The sequence below is a fragment of the Triturus cristatus genome, chromosome 7 (genome assembly GCF_964204655.1).
Source record: "Triturus cristatus chromosome 7, aTriCri1.1, whole genome shotgun sequence".
Taxonomy (NCBI): domain Eukaryota; kingdom Metazoa; phylum Chordata; class Amphibia; order Caudata; family Salamandridae; genus Triturus; species Triturus cristatus.
The window spans coordinates 763,243,352-763,264,890 of NC_140590.1; the positions used below are offsets into that span (position 1 = coordinate 763,243,352).

Sequence of the window (21,539 nt, forward strand, 5' to 3'; positions counted from 1 at the left end):
TGAGATGGGAGATGGGAATGAGCCCACCAGCAGGTAGACTGTGAGACTTTATCGTATTTGTGAAATGTATATCCATAAAGAAGGGAGATATGTAGCGTCGCGCTCTAGTCTTCACGTCCCAACGTGATGACGTAGAGCGCGGTGGCCATCTTAGAAGCGGCAGGGAGCGCGGAGCCCGCGAGCAGAGCGGCGGTCTCCCGGCGCTCTCCTTTAAGTGTGTATTGTAATTATGAATAAACCTACACTTACCTGCAGCATATTGGGTACGTCCTGTTCTTCCTCCATGTGACCCCACATACTACAAAAGCGCTTTACATTAACAGGATATTAGCATCATATGAATAAAACAGTATCCACAGAGTCCATGACTTGGGTCTCACTAACACAATTATGTGGCGAAAGTGCAAGTGCGTCAGTGCGTCATTAATATTTATACAACTCAATTTCCAGGTTAATACCCCAAGCATTAAACCCTTAATAAAAAGGTCAAGGTGCCAAGAGTAATCACAGAAACCTGAATAAAATACATAAAATAGCATCTTAAAACAATTTTAAGAATTTAAAAAGCAGCATTACTTAGTCAGGACAATCCCCATGCATTTATTTCGTTAGTGCTTGTATGGTTTTTCATGAGAACACAATACTGTATTTTCAAATATTGTATTCGTCCAGAGGGCAAGGCCCCATAAGGAGACCAGACTCCGTGAGGTAGGCCTGGACCGAAGAGGAGGTCAATGCCTGGGCTGTCAGTGCAAGTCAGAGCGCGGGGGTGCAGTGTGGGCGGGGTTTCAGAATTGGAGGTCGTTTCAACGCCGGACTAAGAAGACGGAGGTGCAGGCACGGCTCCGAGAAGGGGGTTTAACCCGGCAATGACGCGCGGTCAAGGCTGGCATTCTGGCCGAGGACTGCAAGTTCCGTGAACCTGCCTCCCACGTGGTTATTATCTGCACCCTACAGGCCTGTCTCCGGGCCGCGAGGCGTATCCTGGGCTCAGCCCCGCCCACATCCCGAGTTAGTCCCGCCTCCCTCGCCCGGGCCTATACCCGCTGCTTTTACGCTCGAATCCCCCGCCCAGGCCAGCACACAGCAGGCCAAGCACGGCTGGCTCTCTGCCCCTGGCTGCCAGGCTCACACGCTGACTGCCTTCACTATGGCGGAACGCCGGGTGTCGCGTTGGTACTTCGGGGGTATTGCCTCCTGCGGTGCGGCCTGCTGCACCCACCCTCTGGACCTGCTCAAGGTGAGGAGTCGCAGGAGGGCGCAGCCTTGGGAACCAGGAGTTGGCACCCATGCGGCCAGGGATGGCTGGGGGGAATTAGTGCACAGGGGGTGGGCTGGTGGGGCTGTTGTTCATGGGGCTGTAAGACTTTACACACAGTGATCGCTGGTGCAGCGGAGGGTACAAGGGTCGGTAACACGGGGTGGGAGAGAAGTGACCCGTACCCCAGGAGCTCAGTGACAGCTGTGGAATCTGGCAGGCAGGTGGTCTGGGATTTTTCTCTGAGAGGGTGGTGGTGGATGGCTCATTGCTTATCTGTGGGCTGCAGGTGACTGTCGAGAAACTTGCTGTGGCACGACTTGTGTGATGACCCAATTTTGTAGGAGACTGACCTTTATGGTTGGGTGTATTCGGTTTGGTTTGTTATGGATAGGGTCTACCCAGCGGTGATTTGTGATTTAGACCAGTTATGGAGGCGACTGGTTTGTATCCAACCATTGGTATCTTTGTGGATGGTGCGCAGCACAATTTTGCTGATGGAAGGCTTACATCTCTGGACACTGAGCAAGTAGTTCTAAAGCGCCCTTACCTCGCAGTGGCTTGTGTGCATGCCGCCTTTGCAAGGAACTGATCTCTGTCCCTGCTGTGGGCTTTGCCAGTTCTACCGTTATTATGCCTGTGCTCAGCCCTGTGGATATCCAGGTTTGTAGGCAACTGAGTATGGGATGTGCGGACTTTCAGTTTGATGTGTGTCTAGTTTGTACCCACTCATGAGTTGAGAAGAAGCACTGGCCTGCAGGTGGCTGGTCTGTCCTGCAGGTGGCTGGTCTGTCCTGCAGGTGGCTGGTCTGTCCTCAGCCATAGGGTGTGTGATTGCACACACTGCTCAAGGTAAGATTTTGAAGTGAGAATAGTTTCCCCCTGCCTTTGCAATTTGAGAGTAAACTGATCCCTTAAGGGGGTTACTATTTAATTCCCATTTCTAACGTGAGTATCTTAAGCAGGTAAAACATTATATAAAGTTATTTCAAATTAGATGTGTTTGTGTTACAATCCATGCATTCTTTGTAGCTCGAAATTAACCAAATGATTCATTTCCATTGTAAATATCACTCTTTAGATAAAGCAACAACAGTAGTAGAACTTCTTCTTGTGGCATATCAGTACCAGTGCCCCTCATATGAACGTATCTCTAGGTGGATGCCTCTGCAGTGAGTCCATCACTGCGTATGGTAGTGTTTGCCTAATGGCAGATTAAAACAGACCCCTAAGTTGCTTATCTTTTTGGGCAGCATACACAGTTCGCTTCGTGACCATCCTGTTCAGTTACCTACCAGAATGACCATTTGTACGTTTTCATTTGGTTTGTGACTAGACTGACAATGAACCCAGCCATGGTTGCAGGCCCAATACTATTTGGCTGTTTAGTTATGGTCTCTGCATAAGTCAATGCTGCTGCTAACTAGTATGTACCCAGTAATTGGTTGGTTACACACTCTGTTATCTAGGTGACCAGGCTGTACCCACCTGTGAGGGCTTACACCTGTACTAGTCTTTATGTGACTGACCTGTATCCAGCTACAGGTTCTGTGGTTGCAAGCCAAGGTCTGGTATGTTTTTTTTTAACTAAATTAAAGTTGGGGTTATGCACGAATCTGCAGGTGAGGAGCCTGCGTACACATTTAGCTTGGTTTGGCTGATCTGTGGCCAGCAGTTGGTTGTGCAGACGCCCAGTTCTGCAGGTGATTGATCTGTGCCTAGTCGCGGTTTTATGTGGGTTCACTCCTACAGCGTGGGTGGTGATCCTGATGGCTGACGTTTGATACTTATTTGAAACACTTGTAACTTTTAAAATGCAGAGTGTTTCGGCATGCACCGACATTAGAAGAGGGCCACAAAGCTTAAATGCCACAAAGCTTAAATGATTAAGCCTGCATACAAAATTGTATATGTAGTAGAACTGGAAGCAGCCCAATGATTGAGATATGATCAATTCTAATACCAAAATCTGCTGAAAAGCATATAGCTCAGTAGTTGTAATGGACCCCAACAAGCAGGCAGTCTGCTACTAGAAAGTGACTGTACAGCGGGCAGGAAGTTAAGTGTTTAAAATTCAGAGAGAGATTGCATTTCTAGTATCGCTGTTATTAGCGTCGGGGGAATAACCAAAACAAGTTTATTTTTAATACAAGAAACCCTTTGAATTATTGTATTAAATGCGGTGTTGAAAATCCTTAAAGATGAATGGAGACCACCAGTTATGATCCAAGGTATCTGGGTTTGCGGGTTATAATTTACAGAAGATATTGGTGTAATAAATGCACGCACCTGCACTGCTGGAAGACACCGCAGACCGGCTACTGGGAGGAATTGAGTATCATTCAGGGAACACTTTTCACATGTGGTGTGGTTAATCTATATACATCTTAAGCATAAAATATTATATATTTGTATATTTTAAACCTAATTGTTAAGCAGACCTAAAGAATATCTATATATTGTTAAACCACAGGTAGAATATATATATATAGTGGGCTAAAGAATGGTGATGGATTAAACCCAGATCAGTTGACTGGGGGTGAGTGCTTGCAATGTTCAACACTCCGTCCATCATTTCCTTTGGTTTTTGCTTTGTTCGCCATAAGTTGGCAGGGTATGCTCAGACGTGAGTCCCTTGCTCACTTTGCCACTGGATTCCAGCAAGCCTGGCTGAAGACGGCTGAAATGCCAGAAACCGGTCCTAGGAAGCTTGTTTCCGGTCCAGGGAAGACATGGCTTGGCAGTTCGGGCTGGACTGTTCCCATGAGGCACAGGGTCAGACTGATTTGCATATGGCCATGTCTGAACTGGGGTGGCAGAGTGGGCTAAAGAATGGTGATGGATTAAACCCAGATCAGTTGACTGGGGGTGAGTGCTTGCAATGTTCAACACTCCGTCCATCATTTCCTTTGGTTTTTGCTTTGTTCGCCATAAGTTGGCAGGGTATGCTCAGACGTGAGTCCCTTGCTCACTTTGCCACTGGATTCAAGCAAGCCTGGCTGAAGACGGCTGAAATGCCAGAAACCGGTCCTAGGAAGCTTGTTTCCGGTCCAGGGAAGACATGGCTTGGCAGTTCGGGCTGGACTGTTCCCATGAGGCACAGGGTCAGACTGATTTGCATATGGCCATGTCTGAACTGGGGTGGCAGAGTGGGCTAAAGAATGGTGATGGATTAAACCCAGATCAGTTGACTGGGGGTGAGTGCTTGCAATGTTCAACACTCCGTCCATCATTTCCTTTGGTTTTTACTTTGTTCGCCATAAGTTGGCAGGGTATGCTCAGACGTGAGTCCCTTGCTCACTTTGCCACTGGATTCAAGCAAGCCTGGCTGAAGACGGCTGAAATGCCAGAAACCGGTCCTAGGAAGCTTGTTTCCGGTCCAGGGAAGACATGGCTTGGCAGTTCGGGCTGGACTGTTCCCATGAGGCACAGGGTCAGACTGATTTGCATATGGCCATGTCTGAACTGGGGTGGCAGAGTGGGCTAAAGAATGGTGATGGATTAAACCCAGATCAGTTGACTGGGGGTGAGTGCTTGCAATGTTCAACACTCCGTCCATCATTTCCTTTGGTTTTTGCTTTGTTCGCCATAAGTTGGCAGGGTATGCTCAGACGTGAGTCCCTTGCTCACTTTGCCACTGGATTCCAGCAAGCCTGGCTGAAGACGGCTGAAATGCCAGAAACCGGTCCTAGGAAGCTTGTTTCCGGTCCAGGGAAGACATGGCTTGGCAGTTCGGGCTGGACTGTTCCCATGAGGCACAGGGTCAGACTGATTTGCATATGGCCATGTCTGAACTGGGGTGGCAGAGTGGGCTAAAGAATGGTGATGGATTAAACCCAGATCAGTTGACTGGGGGTGAGTGCTTGCAATGTTCAACACTCCGTCCATCATTTCCTTTGGTTTTTGCGTGGTTAATCTATATACATCTTAAGCATAAAATATTATATATTTGTATATTTTAAACCTAATTGTTAAGCAGACCTAAAGAATATCTATATATTGTTAAACCACAGGTAGAATATATATATATATATATATATATATATATATATATATATATATATTTTGTACAAAGAAATGCACATATCTAAATACATGTAATCAAATTATAAATGTTTATATACACAGGTATATTCTGTACGTTTGAGTATGGTGGTTATATAGAAAAGAGGCAAATCTTGAGTGCTCTTCTGAAGATAACTTAGTTATCCATGGATCTTATATTTGAGGCAATGAATTCCATAGTTTGGCTGCTTGAACAGAGAAAGATGTACCACCCATTTTGTTTTTTTCTTATATGTTGGGGTTTTGAGGCGAAGCGCCAATCTGGAGCGGAGGTTCTTTTGTTGAATGTATTTGGTGATTTCATTCCTGATGAAAAGCATTTTTGTTCCATGTACTGCTTTGTGGGGGATACAAAGCAGCTTGAAGGTGGATCTTCTGGAAACCGGTAACTAATGTAGGGCCCTCAAGGCAGGGGAGATGTGGGCTTGTGGCTTTACATGTAGGAGTAGTCTGGCGGCAAAGTTCTAAATCCATTGTAGTCTTCTAATAGTTGATAAAGATGATTCATGATGGAGGCCTCTGGAGTAATTAACTTTAGACAGTACATAATAGATAGTAGCCTGGACCTTGTGTTCAATTCCTAGGTGGGTGGAGTTTTCATAGCAAAGAAGCATGATCTTCCAAATCTGTCCACTTAAGCATTCATTGATGACTTGGAGTCCATGGTAATTCCAAGGTTTCTTACTGCCTTAGATAGATGGTGGTCCCAGATTGTCAGGCCAGGTGCAGTCATATTTTTTCCAGTCACCACATGTGAGTTTAAAACACTTTTTTTATTGAAAATGTTGCTCAGCAGACCGCTTATACAGGGGGTAAACACAGCTTTACATGTCACCTTTAGCAATGAAAATTACAACATGTCTAAATCACATTTGAGTTATCTTCAAAATGGTGCTTGCCCGGCCAGTGTACAATTCGGAAAATGGTCATCTGTGTCAGGCACAACACAGAGAAACTCCCCCGCTGCTTCCAGTAGCACACTCCCTGATTAGTAACACTTGAAAGCACTCCAGGCCCTCCACACCTTTTCTCACTTTTTAGGGTATCCCCGACTTTGATAAACCCTCTGTTCTGCCGTCTGACTTCAGTCAAGGCCTGATTCACAATCTTCAATGCTGGGGGGAATACTTTGACCCCATGCCCTTGCTATATTGCGCTTTGCAACCCCGCAGCCAGTGCTAACCAAATCTTCAGGTGTCTCGACCAGGTTTCCTCACCTGTCACCATCCGGAGGAGCCCTTTCGCATCTAGGGGCATAGGTAAAGACATAACCCGGGACATTTCAGGCACGAACTTACGGCAAAAGTCTTGTATCAGCAGAAACTCCTATAGGATTTGAAAGAATGTGCCCTCTTGGTTACATCCCTGGAGGCATAGTAGCGTGTCCGCTCTTCCTATTTTGTGCAAGAGGGTCCTTGACTAGCAAGACCTATTTACAATCCTAAGATGGACCAATCGGAATCTTGTTCTAATGACTATCTCTCATGTGCTCTGGATAGCCTCCACCCATTCTTTGTCATAAACGTCGCCCAAGTCATCTGTCCACGTTTCTGTCAGTGCTCCCAATATGTCGGGAGTTTTTAATCAGTTTTTTATAGATAGTGGATATTCCTTTTTCGGTGATGGCTCCGTGACCAAACGGTCCTTCAGAGCCGACGCTTCTGGGAGCTGTTCTCCCTCGAGAATGTGGCTCCACAGGGTGTGTCCCAGCCAGAGGTATTAATAGTACTCCGACTTCGCCATCCTAAATTCCTGGCGAAGGGTCTCGAATCGTATTCTGACCTGGCCCCTCCAAATGCCGCTCAGATGTTCTTTCACAATCAATTCCCACCCGGAAAAGCCCCCCCCCCAATTCCCCTATCTCATGGAACATGTCACTATGCCACAGAGGGGTCAGGTAGGTGAGTCTGCCAGTCCAGCCCAAATAGCTCTGCACTTCTCGTCACACCTTGACCCCTTGCATTGGCATGACCCGTTCTCTTTTCCTGCTATAGAGAATCACCTGGTGTCCTCCATGGCCCATGGCATCTTGATCAACTCGATATGGCGGCTCTTGCCTATCCAAAAAGGCCCAGTCATTAATTTCTAGCAATTGCGCCACTCAATAGTATTTGTATATATCTGGGATGGCCAAGCCACCGTCATAAACACCCCGTTGTAGTTTGCCTAGAGCAATACTTGGGGTTCCACCCAAATGCAAGTATTTCAGATTTGGAAACATTCAGAATGAGATGGTTTCATGTCATCCACTGATGAAAGACTCTTTGCAACTGAAGATTTTTTGAGTTTCCAATGTCTCTGTGGCTTTTCAGTTTAAGCAGTATTTGTGTGTAATCTGCATAGTTACAGCATGTGAGCTGAAATTAAGTGATCATTGCTGGTAATGACCTCATGTCGATATTGAAAAGCAATGGTGAGATGAGAGCCTTGAGGAACCCCTGCTTTTTGAAGTAGAATTTGGATGAGATAGGTGGAGTATGGATGACATGTGTTCTGTTTTGAAGGAAGAATGTGATCCAGTCGAGTGCTGCCCCTCTATGCTTGCTTCATAGAGTCTTTGGATTACAGTGTCATGGTCAACTAGGTTGAAGGCAGGTGAGAGGGCCTAGAGACGTAGTGCTGCGATCCCGTTCTGGTCTACTGTGTTTTTAAAGTCACTCCAGATGACGATGAGGGCAGATTATGTGCCTCTTCCTGGATGGAATCCTGTTTGGAAGTAGGAAAGTATGAAGTTATCTTCAATTAATTGTGATATCTGGGCGAATAGTCCACTTTCTATTAGTTTGCTCAGGAAAGGCCAATTTGTAATTGGCCTGTAGTTGTTGGGGTCATGTGGGTCCAAGTTTTTTTTCTTTCTAATGGAAATATTTATGCCTTTTTAAAGTCTTCTGGAAAGATTCCTGTTGTTCATTATTGATGATGATTCTTACTGGTGTAGCTGAAGAGGTAGTTAAAAGAATGTTCTTGAAGATTTGTGGTGGACAAGAGTCCGAAGAGCAGCCAGCTGGCCTGCTTGTTTTGGCAAGATACATAAATTCACTTTGTGATAGTTGTTTGAAGGAACACAGAGGTTTGGCTAGCCTGCACTTGGAGGGGATTGTTGGAAATGGTTTGGTGGTGGTGGTTTTTCTTTATTTTGAATTAGAAGTCCAACATGACTGCTTTGGTTCTGTAATGTTTTGCCAGTTGGTCAATAAATTCTTGAGTAATGAGAAGTTCTTTCTGAGTATTTAGATTTGCGAAATTCTGTGAGAATTTTATAAAATTCTTTATTTGCATGTTTAACATTTTGTATTTTGTCTGAATAAAACCTTTTTTTAGTTTTTTTGATTGTTGACTTGTATATTCTTTTGCGTTTGTGTAGGGGAAGTTTGTCGTGATTGCTATTTGTTTTGAGCCAGATGCGTTCAGCTTTGCAATTCGTCGTTTTATCTCTTTTAATTCTGCATTTCTCCAAGATGCTTGTTTGCTTTTGTCAGGTTTTGGTGTTCTTAGTGTTATTAGGATATGAAAAGCTTCCTGGAGCACTTCCTAAAGTTTTGACCTGAATTTATTGTGTCTAGATCGGTGTTGGATGTTAGTTGTGTTTCTAAGTACTCAAAATTGTGTTTGGTCAATGGGTGGATGCATGCAAGGTGGCCTTAGGTGTGTTGATTTGCGGTGTGTTATGTTGGAAAGCTACAAAATCTGACCATGTGACTTGAGTAATCCTTTCAAAGGTTCTGGATTTGCAGAACTGACATTTAGGATGTGTCTAGATATGTGTGGGGGATTTGTGGACAATCTGATGTAGGTTCAGTGTGTCTAGGCCAGCGGTAATAGTTTTTGGATGGGGCATATTGGGTTTGTCTAACCATATATTTTTAAATTCCCTGACTTAAACAGGATTACTATTCAATATGGAATGTGCCACATATTTGAAAATGGGTTGTGAAACAGCAAGCACTGTCTGTTACCCTGGCCCATTTCCTGCCTGAAGGCTGATGATGAATATGTGTTATGCATTTGCCAAACCCTGTCGTAAAAGAGGAGATGGAGAAGTCTCCAGTGAAACTGTTCCATTTTTGATGGGGTTTTGGGAAGGAAATCGTATGAAATAACCTACAGTTGCCCTTCTCTGCTTGATGTCCGAGCAGCAAGGTCATCCAGGGCACCAGGTTTATACTTACACGTGAGTAGAAATATTTGATGTGTTCCTTGGATGCAACTTGACCACTGAGGCTTTCAGTTCACTCCACCAAGCAGCAGCGGAGCAGCGAGTGGTCACTTAAAGAACACACACCTAAGCACATACATTATTCCACGTGCCAAAGAGCAGGTCTTCATTGGCGGCCCCACTGTGCTTTTCAGGTCAATCTCTCATTCCGGCGACGTCACAGGAATTCAATGTTTGCACCATTTCGAGATCTACACGATTTTGACCCATTTCTAGGCCATTTCCACACTTAAAGTAGAGCCACTGTAAAATTAAAATGCGATAGTGATTGTAAAGTTGGTGCAACATCATGTCTGACACTTTTTTTTTTACAGGTCCTCTGTTAGCTGTTGTTTGCTGTATTCAGGCATCTAAATAGGTGACGATTTTTCCCATTTATGGCTCGATTTCTTGTTAGCTGGTTACATTGTGTACAAAAAAAACTCCAGCACTAATCCCTTGTGCACAGTATCTGGTGCACTTTCACGCCATGATAACGTTTGCAAAAGTAATGAGAAAAACTGTAGAAAAGTATTTTGAGCCAACCTTTGCTCACGATATTACCTCTAACGCACACTTCTGCTTGAGCGATCTTCGACTTCTCCAGGTGGGACTTGGAAGATATTGCCTCGGCGAAAATCAGATACGAGAGGTATTTGTGCTAATCCTGTATTTGGCACACGTCCAAACTGCTCGCAGAAAGTGTCGGGCGTTCAGCTGATTTAAAAAACTTTGAATACCTATGCGTAATTCCATGAAGTGGAAATAATGATGCCTCTTTGTCATTAAACGGCCTGGCTTCACTGTTTACACAGCCCTTCTAAAAGCAGCAGTTGTTTCGAGAGAGCTCAGATTTTAGAAGAATCTCGAATGTCCTGTAATATGAACACCGGGTAAACTTTAGTTCAACTAAGACCAGTATTGGGAATAAATGAGAATTACCTGCAAGAAGTGTATACAGTAGGCCCTGTTTCTTCAGAGTGCAACATTGGATGTGTTCCACTCAAACCAGTCTTCCGTGCCTCCATGCACAACAAAAGTATTATTTGGTGACTAACGTTTTAAATAGGGTATGAATGTTTGTAATTTTCTTTCTTATGAAATCACTGTACCATTCAAAGCGCTGGACTTGGTATTTGATGAGTGTTAAAATGTCAGCATAGATAATGGTGCCCCAGAATGTGGTGAGACATAATTTGCCCATGCCACAGTGTACCTCACCTCCCATGCGGCATACTTTTGACCATTTGCAAAAAGTGGTCGCAATTTGCACACTGACTTTTTGTGTTGTGGTCTGCAAGTGATAGCAGACCACCATTCTTGTGATTGCATTCTCTAAAGGGAAAGTTCTTTTTTTTAATGCAGCCCTAGTTCTTTAACGAACCGGTGCTTCTTTAAAGCAAAAATAAGTTCCCATTTTGGAAAGCACCAGGGGAGAGCTGGCGGTGGTCCAAAGTACCACTGCCTACTACTCCCCCCTGATGCTGCAACCTGATTCCCATAGTGGGATGAGTCCCAAGAGGCCACCCTCCCCTTTGTGAATCAGTAGCCCCCTCCTTTGAGGAATCGGAAACTGGTCGATGGTTTCCGTCCAGAAATGCTATTGCAGACCATTGACGCATACCATAACGAGTCGCAATTTGTAAGGAATACCCTTGTCAGGCCCCTCACAAATTATAATTCTGTATGGATCCCAAAACCCATTTTATGAGTGCAAGCCGTAAAACTTTACAGACCCTTAAAATGAGTTTGGTACATTGGGAATGGCCGTCGTGCACTCACAACGATCGTAGGGTTTGCGATCGCAGAATCTTTAGTACATCTGGACTTTGTCCTTTATCGCTGTCTAGCTCTATATAAATCTAACTACAATGTCAAATAACGTAGGTGGACCTGCGTATAAACATAGTGTTTGCATTTACACCTTCCAAGCCAGAGTTCTGCTCCACTATCTAATCTACTTTTGTGAGCCTTTGTGCGTATCATGTTAGAGGACAGGTCTGGGTGTGTCATTTCAACACTCGGCCCTGTCGCCACCCACTGCCACGGGCGATGAAGGCAGCATGTGGTGCAATGCCAAGCCAGACTAGCGCGGCGTGCATATGTGTTAATGTGTAACGTGACCACGTGCGAGAAGCGTCAGCCTCCGAGAATTGCACTGGCTGGCTGTATCTTTAATGGGGCAATGGAGCCGGCCACTCACGAGTATTTCAGGGCTTTAAATGGGATGAAAAAACGTGGGGGCTCTCAAAGGGCGTGGCTTAAAAACACCGAAACTAAAAATCTGTACTTGACATATTTTGCCGACCGACTGGTATTGTGTTGCTTCTGTCATTGCACCCAGATATGATACAACAAGTAACATTACACCTACAACGAGACAGGGCTATTGGCTTTTTTAATGGTTGTTAGTTGCATACAAATAAGCAACAACTGTGGCTTCATTGCATATAATATTGAAATGCTTCCGTTCGGAAATGACGAGACTGTGAAAGAGCTAAACGAGTCTCCGAGATTACATTAAAGGCTGCGAGCAGTGGTACTGCTGCGGAGTTAAGATTTTTTTCCCCACTGTGAGGGTAAAAATGGAGAACCCGATAGGGAACCTGCTTTTAAGGACCCGGCCCACTTAAAGCCCTGGGAAAATTCACAACATCACGATGTCGTAGGAGCGCACATGCGAGCCAGTGATTACGAAAACAAAGACCATGAATAATCACATTTCCGCAATAACCAGGGTACCGGAGATCCGTAATTCAGCGTTAACATTATATTCAGACTTTTTTTTTACCTAATCATCAAACGTTGACCTCACAGACTTGTTGTTAAAATTATAGGTAATTAATTTTTGTCACATCAGGGTGGACTTGGTTGTGAGTCAGACCCTCTAGTGCGTGTGCAGTGGGGAATTAAGGCTGGATATATCACAGAAGTGAGTTCGCTCAGAGGCTGACTTTGACAGCACACGTTGGCAGCTTTTTCGTTCATTTTCTCACACTTGCGACTTCCTTTTAGTGCAACCCTCTGGTAACACTGTGTCTGTCAGAGCAGCCCCAGGGCTTAATTTGCCCCAGGGCTTAATTTGCCCTGGCCGGTGGGTGCCACCAACACTAATTTTTGGGGACTGGCACTTATTTTTCCTCTTCAGACATTTCCCAAGGGCAATAGAGCAAAACACGCAGAATAGAGAAAGAAGGAAGAAGAGAGAGACGGAAACCAAGGCACAAAGTAAGAAAGAAGGAAAGCAACAAGGCTTAGATAAAGGGGCAAGGGGTGGATTAAAAAGGGTCCAAACACGCAGCCTTCGGTTCATATTCGGCGCTTGGACATTTACTAGCACCGGCCTCGGGCTTCTGGGCAGACCTTTGGCTGCCAGCATTGCAACTTTGACAAATGAAGCACTGCAGCTCTCTGGAAATATTTCGCCCCTCATTTTGAGTTAATCGTTGGAATGTTTCAGTTCCAATGACTGTGGGCCCGATTACGATGCCGGCCGGACGAGCATCCTACCAGCATCGTTGAGGGTAAATAGACTGGCCGACAGGTAGTCAGTCGGCATCCCGACCGCCAAATTAGGATCCAACTGCCTCTTTGCATTGAGGCTTTTGCTGTGGCCCAGAAAAGGGCCGCAGCACAAGTCCCAATACTAAAAAGCATGTTTATAAACATCCCTGCACCCTGTGGCAGGCACCATGCAGTGCCTGCCACACGATGCAGGGATGTTTAGGGGGGCACCACAGCGGTGGGCCCTGGGGGACATGGACCCTGCTAGGGAGCCCCAATACAGCCTTTTCCCCCAGCGTTTTCATGTCAGAAGAACCAACGTAAAATTGCTGGTGGAAAAGTGGATCGTAATCCCCACGGCGGTGCCTGAGAAGGTACTACCTCCATTGTGGGGAATGTGATCCGACTGACTGCTCGACATGCTCCTTGAGCCTTTCTGAAGCTATCGGTCGATCTCTGGAGCAATGCAGTCTGACAGACCGCATCGTAATGTGGCGGTCTGACCGCAGATATAGATGTCGATGGGACCAACACTGATGGCACGTCGGAGTCGGTCCCACCGAAATCATAATCGGTCCCTGTTTGTTTGGATCAAGGTGGCCTTGTAAAAACTTGGGGCCTGCACTGTTGCTTTTGTGAAGTGGAGGGGCATCAAGTAGGTCGTTACTAACAGGAGAATGCGCACGAGTAGATTGTCTGGTTGCTTTGTTTACCTGTACAGACTCTGTAGTATCTGTTTATCAGCATGACACAAGTCCTTCAAGAGCCTGCTGGTCCTTGAGAAGGAGTCCGTTCGCACCGCAGCCTCAGCCAGTTAAATATTTCAATCGCCTCAAGATTCTTCAGTGGTGAAGTGGAATGGGAACTGGACTGTGGGGTCCCTGCTCCACTCTGTTAGAGTCCGTATAACATGGCTTGTAAAAACTAAATACGTTCCATACGTGCATGAACGACACACACACAGAATGCTGTGTGTTTGCACTAGGGACATGTGGGGACTGGTGCTGATTCAGGAACAGAGAGGAAGCAAATCAGAGGACTGCCAACAATATTTTACCTTCTAAATTGCGAGAGAATGAGACAGAATCTCCCATTGCAGGTTTCTGCCTCCCTGGCGCCCCCGCGCCCGACCTGACTTGGCATGGGCTATGTATGCCCTCCTCTTAGGGGGCAAAAGTAAGAGAGCCATTTAATGAGACTGCACTGGTAGGAAGGGCGTCGGAAAATTGAGGCCGTGCCTATCAAAATCAAACTAAATGGACAAGTTAGGGTGTTGGTTTGTGTGGCTGTAATATGTCATGTGGGGCTGTGCTTTTGATGGCTACTGCCGGACATATGGTGGCTACATCTTGAAATGTGAGCCAACCACTGGGTGGATGATAGCTATTTCTTGGTCAATTAAGCCATACCTGGGCATATGGTAAGATGTTTTTTGTTTTTTTGTAAAGAGATGCAATTCTTCCTTCGTTAGAAAGCATATGATATCCTTTTTGTATATAATGGCAACACGTCGGTTTAGGAGGCAGTGCCAAGTGTATGGTGGCTATTCGTGGCAAATAATATAGTCATACTGCCTTTGTCAGTGCCTATTTATGCAGGTTGCACTGCCAGTCTTGCCTGTGGTCTTGGAAGGATTCCCATGATATAATGTTTGCAGCTGGACATTTGAGCCTGTCACTGGACTTGCGGTAAAGTTGACTGAAATATGAGGGGAGTGCCTGTAATGTGATGGCTGTACTGGGCAGTGCAAGACTCTGCCTCGCACATTAGAATGTACCCAGTATTTGACAGCTATGCCTTGTCATGTGAAGCTGTACCTTGGCAGGTGATGTTTAGGTCCTATTGTTACTGTGATTGGGTACATGGGCTGCACCTGGCACAAAATAAACTAAACGATTGACTTAGTCATTGCTTGTACACATAGCTCCTTTGCCAGAGGCTTGCTGCTTTGTATTGCTGCAGTGAACAGCAAACTTAACTTAATTGCCTCTATTTTGCTGATTGCGGAAGGGCAGCGTGTATGGATGTTATTCGAGTCGGTGGCCTGCAGTTTTCCCAGTCTTTCCCACAGCAGTTGCATTGATCCCCTTTGCTATGTTATCAGCTGCATAGACCTGGAAAGTAGCAGAAGGAATCTGCTCTCTCGCTTCTTGTTTTTGTTTTAAGGAAGCATTGGTCATTTATCTGCAGTAATTGGAAGCAAAGTAGTTACTGATGAGAACAGCAAATGGATGAAGACTCTCCGGTGCAGATGTTTTGTTTTTGTACTGGTCCAGATTCATGCCTGTTCTGCTGTTTAAGCTAGCGCACCCTGTTGAGGGGTGTGTGGGGTTAGACCAAGGGTGCCCATGGATCCCTACTGCTTCCATGCTCTTGTGATTCTATGGCTGAAGACTATTGTTTGTGGAATCACACAGGTGCCCGGAGGAGTAGTTCCTGCCCTCTTGCAGTGTGCAAGAGTTCACTAGGCGCTGGGGGCAGGGAAGACAGGAAGTTGGTTGCTTGAACTTTGCATCAAGGTAGGCTGGCGTCGCGGGGAGGAAGTGGTTATTTAGACTGGGGTCATCTTGTCCTTTGTATTTTCCTTCCCGCGATCCCAGACCAGAAGGCCTGTCATGACTCACACCCCCACCCTCCCAGACCCCTGGCATGTCAGTGAGCTGCGCAGTGGTTGTTGGGAGCTGCAAGTGTATCTTATTGTGGGATAGAGGCCAATGGCAGCATTCAATACAAAAAAAAAATCCCATCTACAGTATAGGAACGTTTTCAATTCTATTAAGGAAATGGAGGCTAGGATTATGCTTTAAACTTTCTTCTTAATTAGTGCAGCAACCCAACATGTATGATAGAGCAAAACATCAGACACAAGGGACTTCAAATCCCGTGAGTCCAAGCAAAAGTTTGTAAAAGTCAACAAATCTGGTAACTTGGGCACCAAATAACAACATCCCCCCCCACCCCCCAGGAACAGCACTTGCTCATTCTTTGTGTGATAATGTCAGGTATGGGATCGTCTGCACTGAAATTGTTGCTCCTGGCAGTGCCTGTGAAGAATACAAAATAATCAAAACTTGTTCCTGTACAATTAATCCATACAATTCAATGTGTCATAATCATCAGAATAAAAGGAACCAAAATAACAGGCACATCTCTTCTACTCTTTGTAAGTGTACACTTGTACAATAAAAACGATATCTTACCCAACGAAGAATTCCACCCTGGTACGTAGGGAAGGGATTAACTGGCGAATGTATCTTAGGTGAAATAATCTTCGCCTCCGTGTCCTTAATAGAATTGAAACTTTCCTTCATGGTTGCTAGGGAAATTTGTATTGTATGTCTGGAACGGAGGTTCACCTTATGTTGGTTTAAATCTTACTTAGCACCACTGAAGCCATTTGCATAACAGGCTTCAAATAGAACTTCTTAAAAGTGGAGTCGTGTGACCAGTCTGCCACCTTCAAAATGTCTTCCAAAGTTCCACCCACAGAAAAGCCCTTAACCCTGTCGGTGCTCATGACGGATTGGTTCCGTCAAGAGTACAGGGGCACTAAATCCCTCTGCTGCAGACAGCCAAGGGATTTCCTTTTTTTTTACTGGCCTCAGAAGGTTGGGGGAAGTCTGTACCAAGTTTTGCAGAAGAGACAGTGCCATCTGCAAATTAAGGTTAGCCAATGAGTGAGCCTGAGCCATGAAGTGCATTGTCTAAGTACACTATCATGCGAACTCCCTGTGCTCTGAGATGGGCTATCACCAGCTTCATTACCTTGGTGAAACACCATGGTGCCCAGGGTTGCGAATGGCCTGAAAGCGGGGGGTGCAGTGGCTGGTCACTACCGGCTGCAGGGATTGCGGACGCGTATACATGCAGAAGGAACGAAGGAGGGGACAGCGAGCGTGTGGTGGGTGGGGTGGGTGGGTGGGTGTTGTGACATGGTTACAAATTCTCAGGAACTAGACCAGTTTTGTAGGAGAGGGTGGATAACACTAGGCTTGCCATTCAAGCACGTCAGGCTGTAGTGTGGACTGGGGACTAATGCACCTTCCATTCTCAGAAGTCATTCTGTCTGGTCTATCGTGTGTGATGTTTTTATTGCAATGCCGCCGGTCCTCCGGGATGTCAGCTGAATGGCCGTGTAAGAGACAACTGAACCGCTCTGCTGGTCTGTAGGGTCATCCCATTGCTATGGGATCCCGCGGCGATCTGACCTGTCCATTTACTATATATCAATAAAGGTTTAAAAAAAAAAAAAAAGAAACACCATGGTGCCGAGGAAAGCCCGAAAGGAAGGGCCAAATATTCCAACCACCGGTTCCTCCATTGAAACTGTAGGAAGCGCCGATGAGGGGGATAGATAGGAATCATCAGATAGGCGTCCTTTAGGTCCAGCCGGACCATCCAATCTCCCTTTTTTAATAGATCTGCCAACAAATGGATACCCTCCATCTTGAAGTCTTTGTAAACCATGAAATGATTGAATTCTCTCAGTTTTAACACCAACCTGTGACCACCACCCTTCTTCTGCACCAGGAAGACGTTGCTGCAGAAACTGCGAACTCCGTTGTCGCAATAAGCAATCGCGTGCTTCTGCAGCAATTCTATTTCTGCATCTATATAAACACATTCTTGTTGGGGAAAAACTAAGTTGTCTCGGAACTTTGTCCTGGAAAGGTGTCTGGTAAAACTCTAGGTGAAAACCCTGAATAGTCTGTAAAATCCATGCATCTTTGACAACACTCTACAATTGTGTATGAAGAACTGTGTACAACCCCCCCAAGGGTAGGTGAGATAATTCTGCTACTCTTATCTGTAGAGTTTTTAGCCGGAAAGCCTGCTCTTTGGCCACCTCTGTTGAACCAACATTTGTTTAACCTGTGTCTCGTCGGGTAAAAGGTTCCACCTCTGGTAGAGTCCCAGTCACCTCTACCTTGTCCATAGTCTCCTCTGGGAGGACCTTTGTAGTATTGGCGGCCTGGCGAGTGTCCTCTGCCTCGCCTCGCCCAGCCCTGTTAAAAAGGCCAGCGTAACACAGACGTTTAATTCCTGATTGGACCTTCTCTAGTGAAGTAAAAGTACCTACATACTTTGACACATCTTTGACAAATCTGTCACCTCTGTGAGGGGACCGGGTTCGGCTGAGGCTATTTCTGTCAGATTGGATAGCGATTAATGATGGTGCAGTTTGCATTCCCTAGGAGACAAATTGCCCTCTGTGTCCAGCCTTCCAGAATGTCTGGATCTATGGGGTTGGCTGATTCTTGGCCTGGGGTCCTGCCACGTTGAGGAGCTTGTCCTGGCAGCCCCACCAGGCTCGATCAATACCCTTTTTAGGATCCTTTGCGAACTTTAAAAAAAAATGTGAAGAGACTAGCATAGATATCGGGTCAAGGGCACTCCGACTGCAATCTGTTGCGCACCTCCTTATCAAAACCCTTCCTAAGATTGCATGTAAATAGTTCGCCACTTCAGGGGCTGGAACCCAAACTATGTCTGTTGGGTTAAAGGTGAATGGAGTGTTGAGGTTGTGAGGCGTCATATCGGGTACTAAAATGACTGCCTTTCTAGACTTCTTCTTAGGGGCTGCCTCTTCATCAGTAGTGTCTGTGTCAGTAGTGTCAGTATCTGTATAAACTTTTTGTTTGCGCTTTGCCTTTCCACCTTCAGTGGCTGATGGTGTGGAATAGCCATGATCCACTGCATGTGCCTGTGGCAGATTGGCTAATGCGCCAGCATGGGGCCATGACCCTGACTTCGACATACTTTTATCAGCAGGTGTATCTTTAGGTGATTCAAGAGGGTTTTGGAACCCGTGGCGTTTTGCAAAGCTTTCCAGCTGTTTGGTAATGGCTTTCAGCGCTGCTGCCAAGGCTTGTTGCACAGTGTTAGGAACCGTGCTTTCACTTGCCCTGTTGACAGACTGCTGGACAAATGCGTCCAGGGCGTCAACAGAATTATCCTCTAGTACAGACTCCTGCTGTCCCTCATAGTAGGGTTCATCCTCCTCATCGTATCTCACCCACTCTTCCATTATGGAGCCACTTTTCCCATGCTTGCCCTAGGAATATAAGGTTGAAGGCAAGGTAGGTATAGAAGGAGTCAAGGGGGGGAGGGTGGGGAGCCAACCCATGTGCACTCAGTGTAGGGAAATACAAAGTACTTAGTTCCGCAGCAAAGCTGTGGTCATTTATTGTTCCAGCCCAGTCTCGGGGCGTAATGAGCCAATTTTCAGTGTCTCTGGAGCGTGTGCGCACTCCCTGGGCTGACTATTATTGCTGCCGGTCAGGTGTTCACTCCACGAGGTGCTCGCTGAAAAGTCCGGGCTATTTTATAGTAACCCAAAGGGGCAACATGCATACAATACACTAACAGTAAAATAGCGATATTTACGGCAATAATCAAATTATGCCCATGAGCCGAGCTCGTTCAGACAATCACGCGCGCTTAAGGCAACAGCTAAATTTACATATTAGTAATAAACACAAGCATAGAAGGAAAGTCGAATTTGCACTTCTCTGCCGTGAGCAGCATAGAAAGAGGCTCATGGGATAGTGACTCTTATAGGGTCTGATGTGACATGATTGGTGGAAGAGGACCATGGGAAATGTAGTTTATTTGTGTTATGAAAAAGTTTTTTCATTGGGTGCTGTGTTTGACAGTGAAGCATAATCCGAAGCGTCCGGTCCTGTAATAGAATCCAGGATGTGGTGACTTGTGTGGCTCTCACTAGGATGATGGTGATGGAAAGTTTTGCAATCTGCGCAGATCCACAAACTTCCACCCACCCAGCATTCCCCAAAGTATCTCGAAAAAAATAAATAAAAATAAATAAATGGTACCTCACTTGTTTGGGCAGACCTACTACCTGTGACAGGAAACGGCCCAAAACGCAACATGGACACACCACATTTTTACAGTGAAAATTGACCCTTTTATTGGCTAAGTGCCTAGCTGTAGATTTTGAACCCTAGCTCTGCCGGCACCTAGGGAAACCTAGCAAACCTATACATTTTTGAAAACTAGACACCCAGGTGAATCCAGGATGGGGTGACTTGTGTAGCTCTTGTCATGTTCTGTTACCCAGAATCCCTTCCAAACCTCAAACTTTATAATAAAAAAAATACATACTCCCCACATTTCTGTTATGGAAAGTTCTGGAATCTGCGTTGGTCTACAAACTTCCACCCACCCCGCATTCTCCAAAGTCTCCCGATAAAAATGGTACCTCACTCTTGTGGGTGGGCGGGACAGGCCAGGGCCCAAAACGTATGGTGGAGACTTCAAAATGACCTATCACAAAACAACCTGGCTTTGCAATGGGGGTGGGGGGGCGCCTGGGTTTTTGGCCCTGGGCTCAGCGGCCATCTAGGAAAACCTTCCTAACCCACACATTTCTAAAAACTAGACACCCGGGGGAGTCTAGTGAGGTATGGCTTGCGTGGATCCCCCAATGTTTTCCTAACCAAAATTCCCTGCAAACCTCCCATTTAGCTGAAAAAAATCACTTTATCCACCCTTTTTTGTTTGGGATCACTGTGCCGGCACAAATGTCCTGCCACCCAGCTTTCCCCTTCGTCTCACTTGTACAATGATACCTCACTTGTGTGGCTGTCCAATGCAGAATCGGCTAAAAACTTTTTTTTTTTTAAATGTAGGGTTTAATCCCTATGTTTTTGGCCCTAACCCAGTCACAGGCCTTTTGCCCACCCACACAAGAGAGGTATCGTTTTAATTGGGAAAACAAGGAGAACGCTGGATGGTAGGACATTGGTGCCAGCATGGTGATCCCACACAAAAATGTGTGGAAAAGGTGATTTTTTTCCCCCCGCGAAATTCGAGGTTTGCAGGGGATTCTGGGTAGGGATCCGTTGGGGGATGCACGCAAGTCATACCTCACTGGACTCCCCAAATGTGTTGGTTTGGTAGGTTTCCCTTGATGGCCGCTGAGCCCGGGGCCAAAAACCCAGGTGCCCCTCCACCTCACCTGCAGATGCAGGTCGTTCTATGATAGGAAATTTTGAAGTCTCCAAAATACGTTTAGGGCCCTTGCTTGTCGCGGGTACTTGACCCACCCACACGAGTGAGGTACCATTTTTATCAGGAGACCTGGGGGAACACAGGGTGGATGGAAATGTGTGAGCCCGGTGATGCTACAACTTTTCCACTGGGGTGTTTGCAACTCCTTGGAAGCCTTCCGTGCTGTCGCAGACACAGGTCAGAAAAAAACTGCTGAAGCGCTGGTGGTCCTTGAATTGTTAGTTGAACTGCAAATTACCCTGCGACCTCTGGGAGGCTGGGGGAGTATAGGTAGGCGAAAGAGCGCCCCCCATGCCGGACCCTCCAAAAACCCATTTGTAGAACACTTTTTTCATGAATTGCTGGGCTTTATCCAGCAAGGAGATGGTTGTGATGACTGTTCAGTTCCTTTATGAATGACTCCCCAAAGACGCCGCCATCTGCAACTGACCCCTCCAACTTCATGTCGATAAGTAGGGAACAGCTCTCAGTACAGAGGGCACA

At 46.0% G+C, this 21,539-nt stretch overlaps 1 protein-coding gene across 1 annotated transcript in view; it reads left to right on the forward strand.

The window, feature by feature from the left end:
* Positions 1 to 1,049: 1,049 nt before the first annotated feature.
* Positions 1,050 to 21,539, forward strand: part of SLC25A10 (solute carrier family 25 member 10) — a 142,380-nt gene continuing 121,890 nt past the window's right edge. Inside the window, exon 1 of the mRNA XM_085617517.1 lies at positions 1,050 to 1,240. Coding sequence (XP_085473643.1) covers positions 1,151 to 1,240 — 90 coding nt within the window. The 5' untranslated portion in view covers positions 1,050 to 1,150. The remainder of the gene's footprint in view (positions 1,241 to 21,539) is intronic.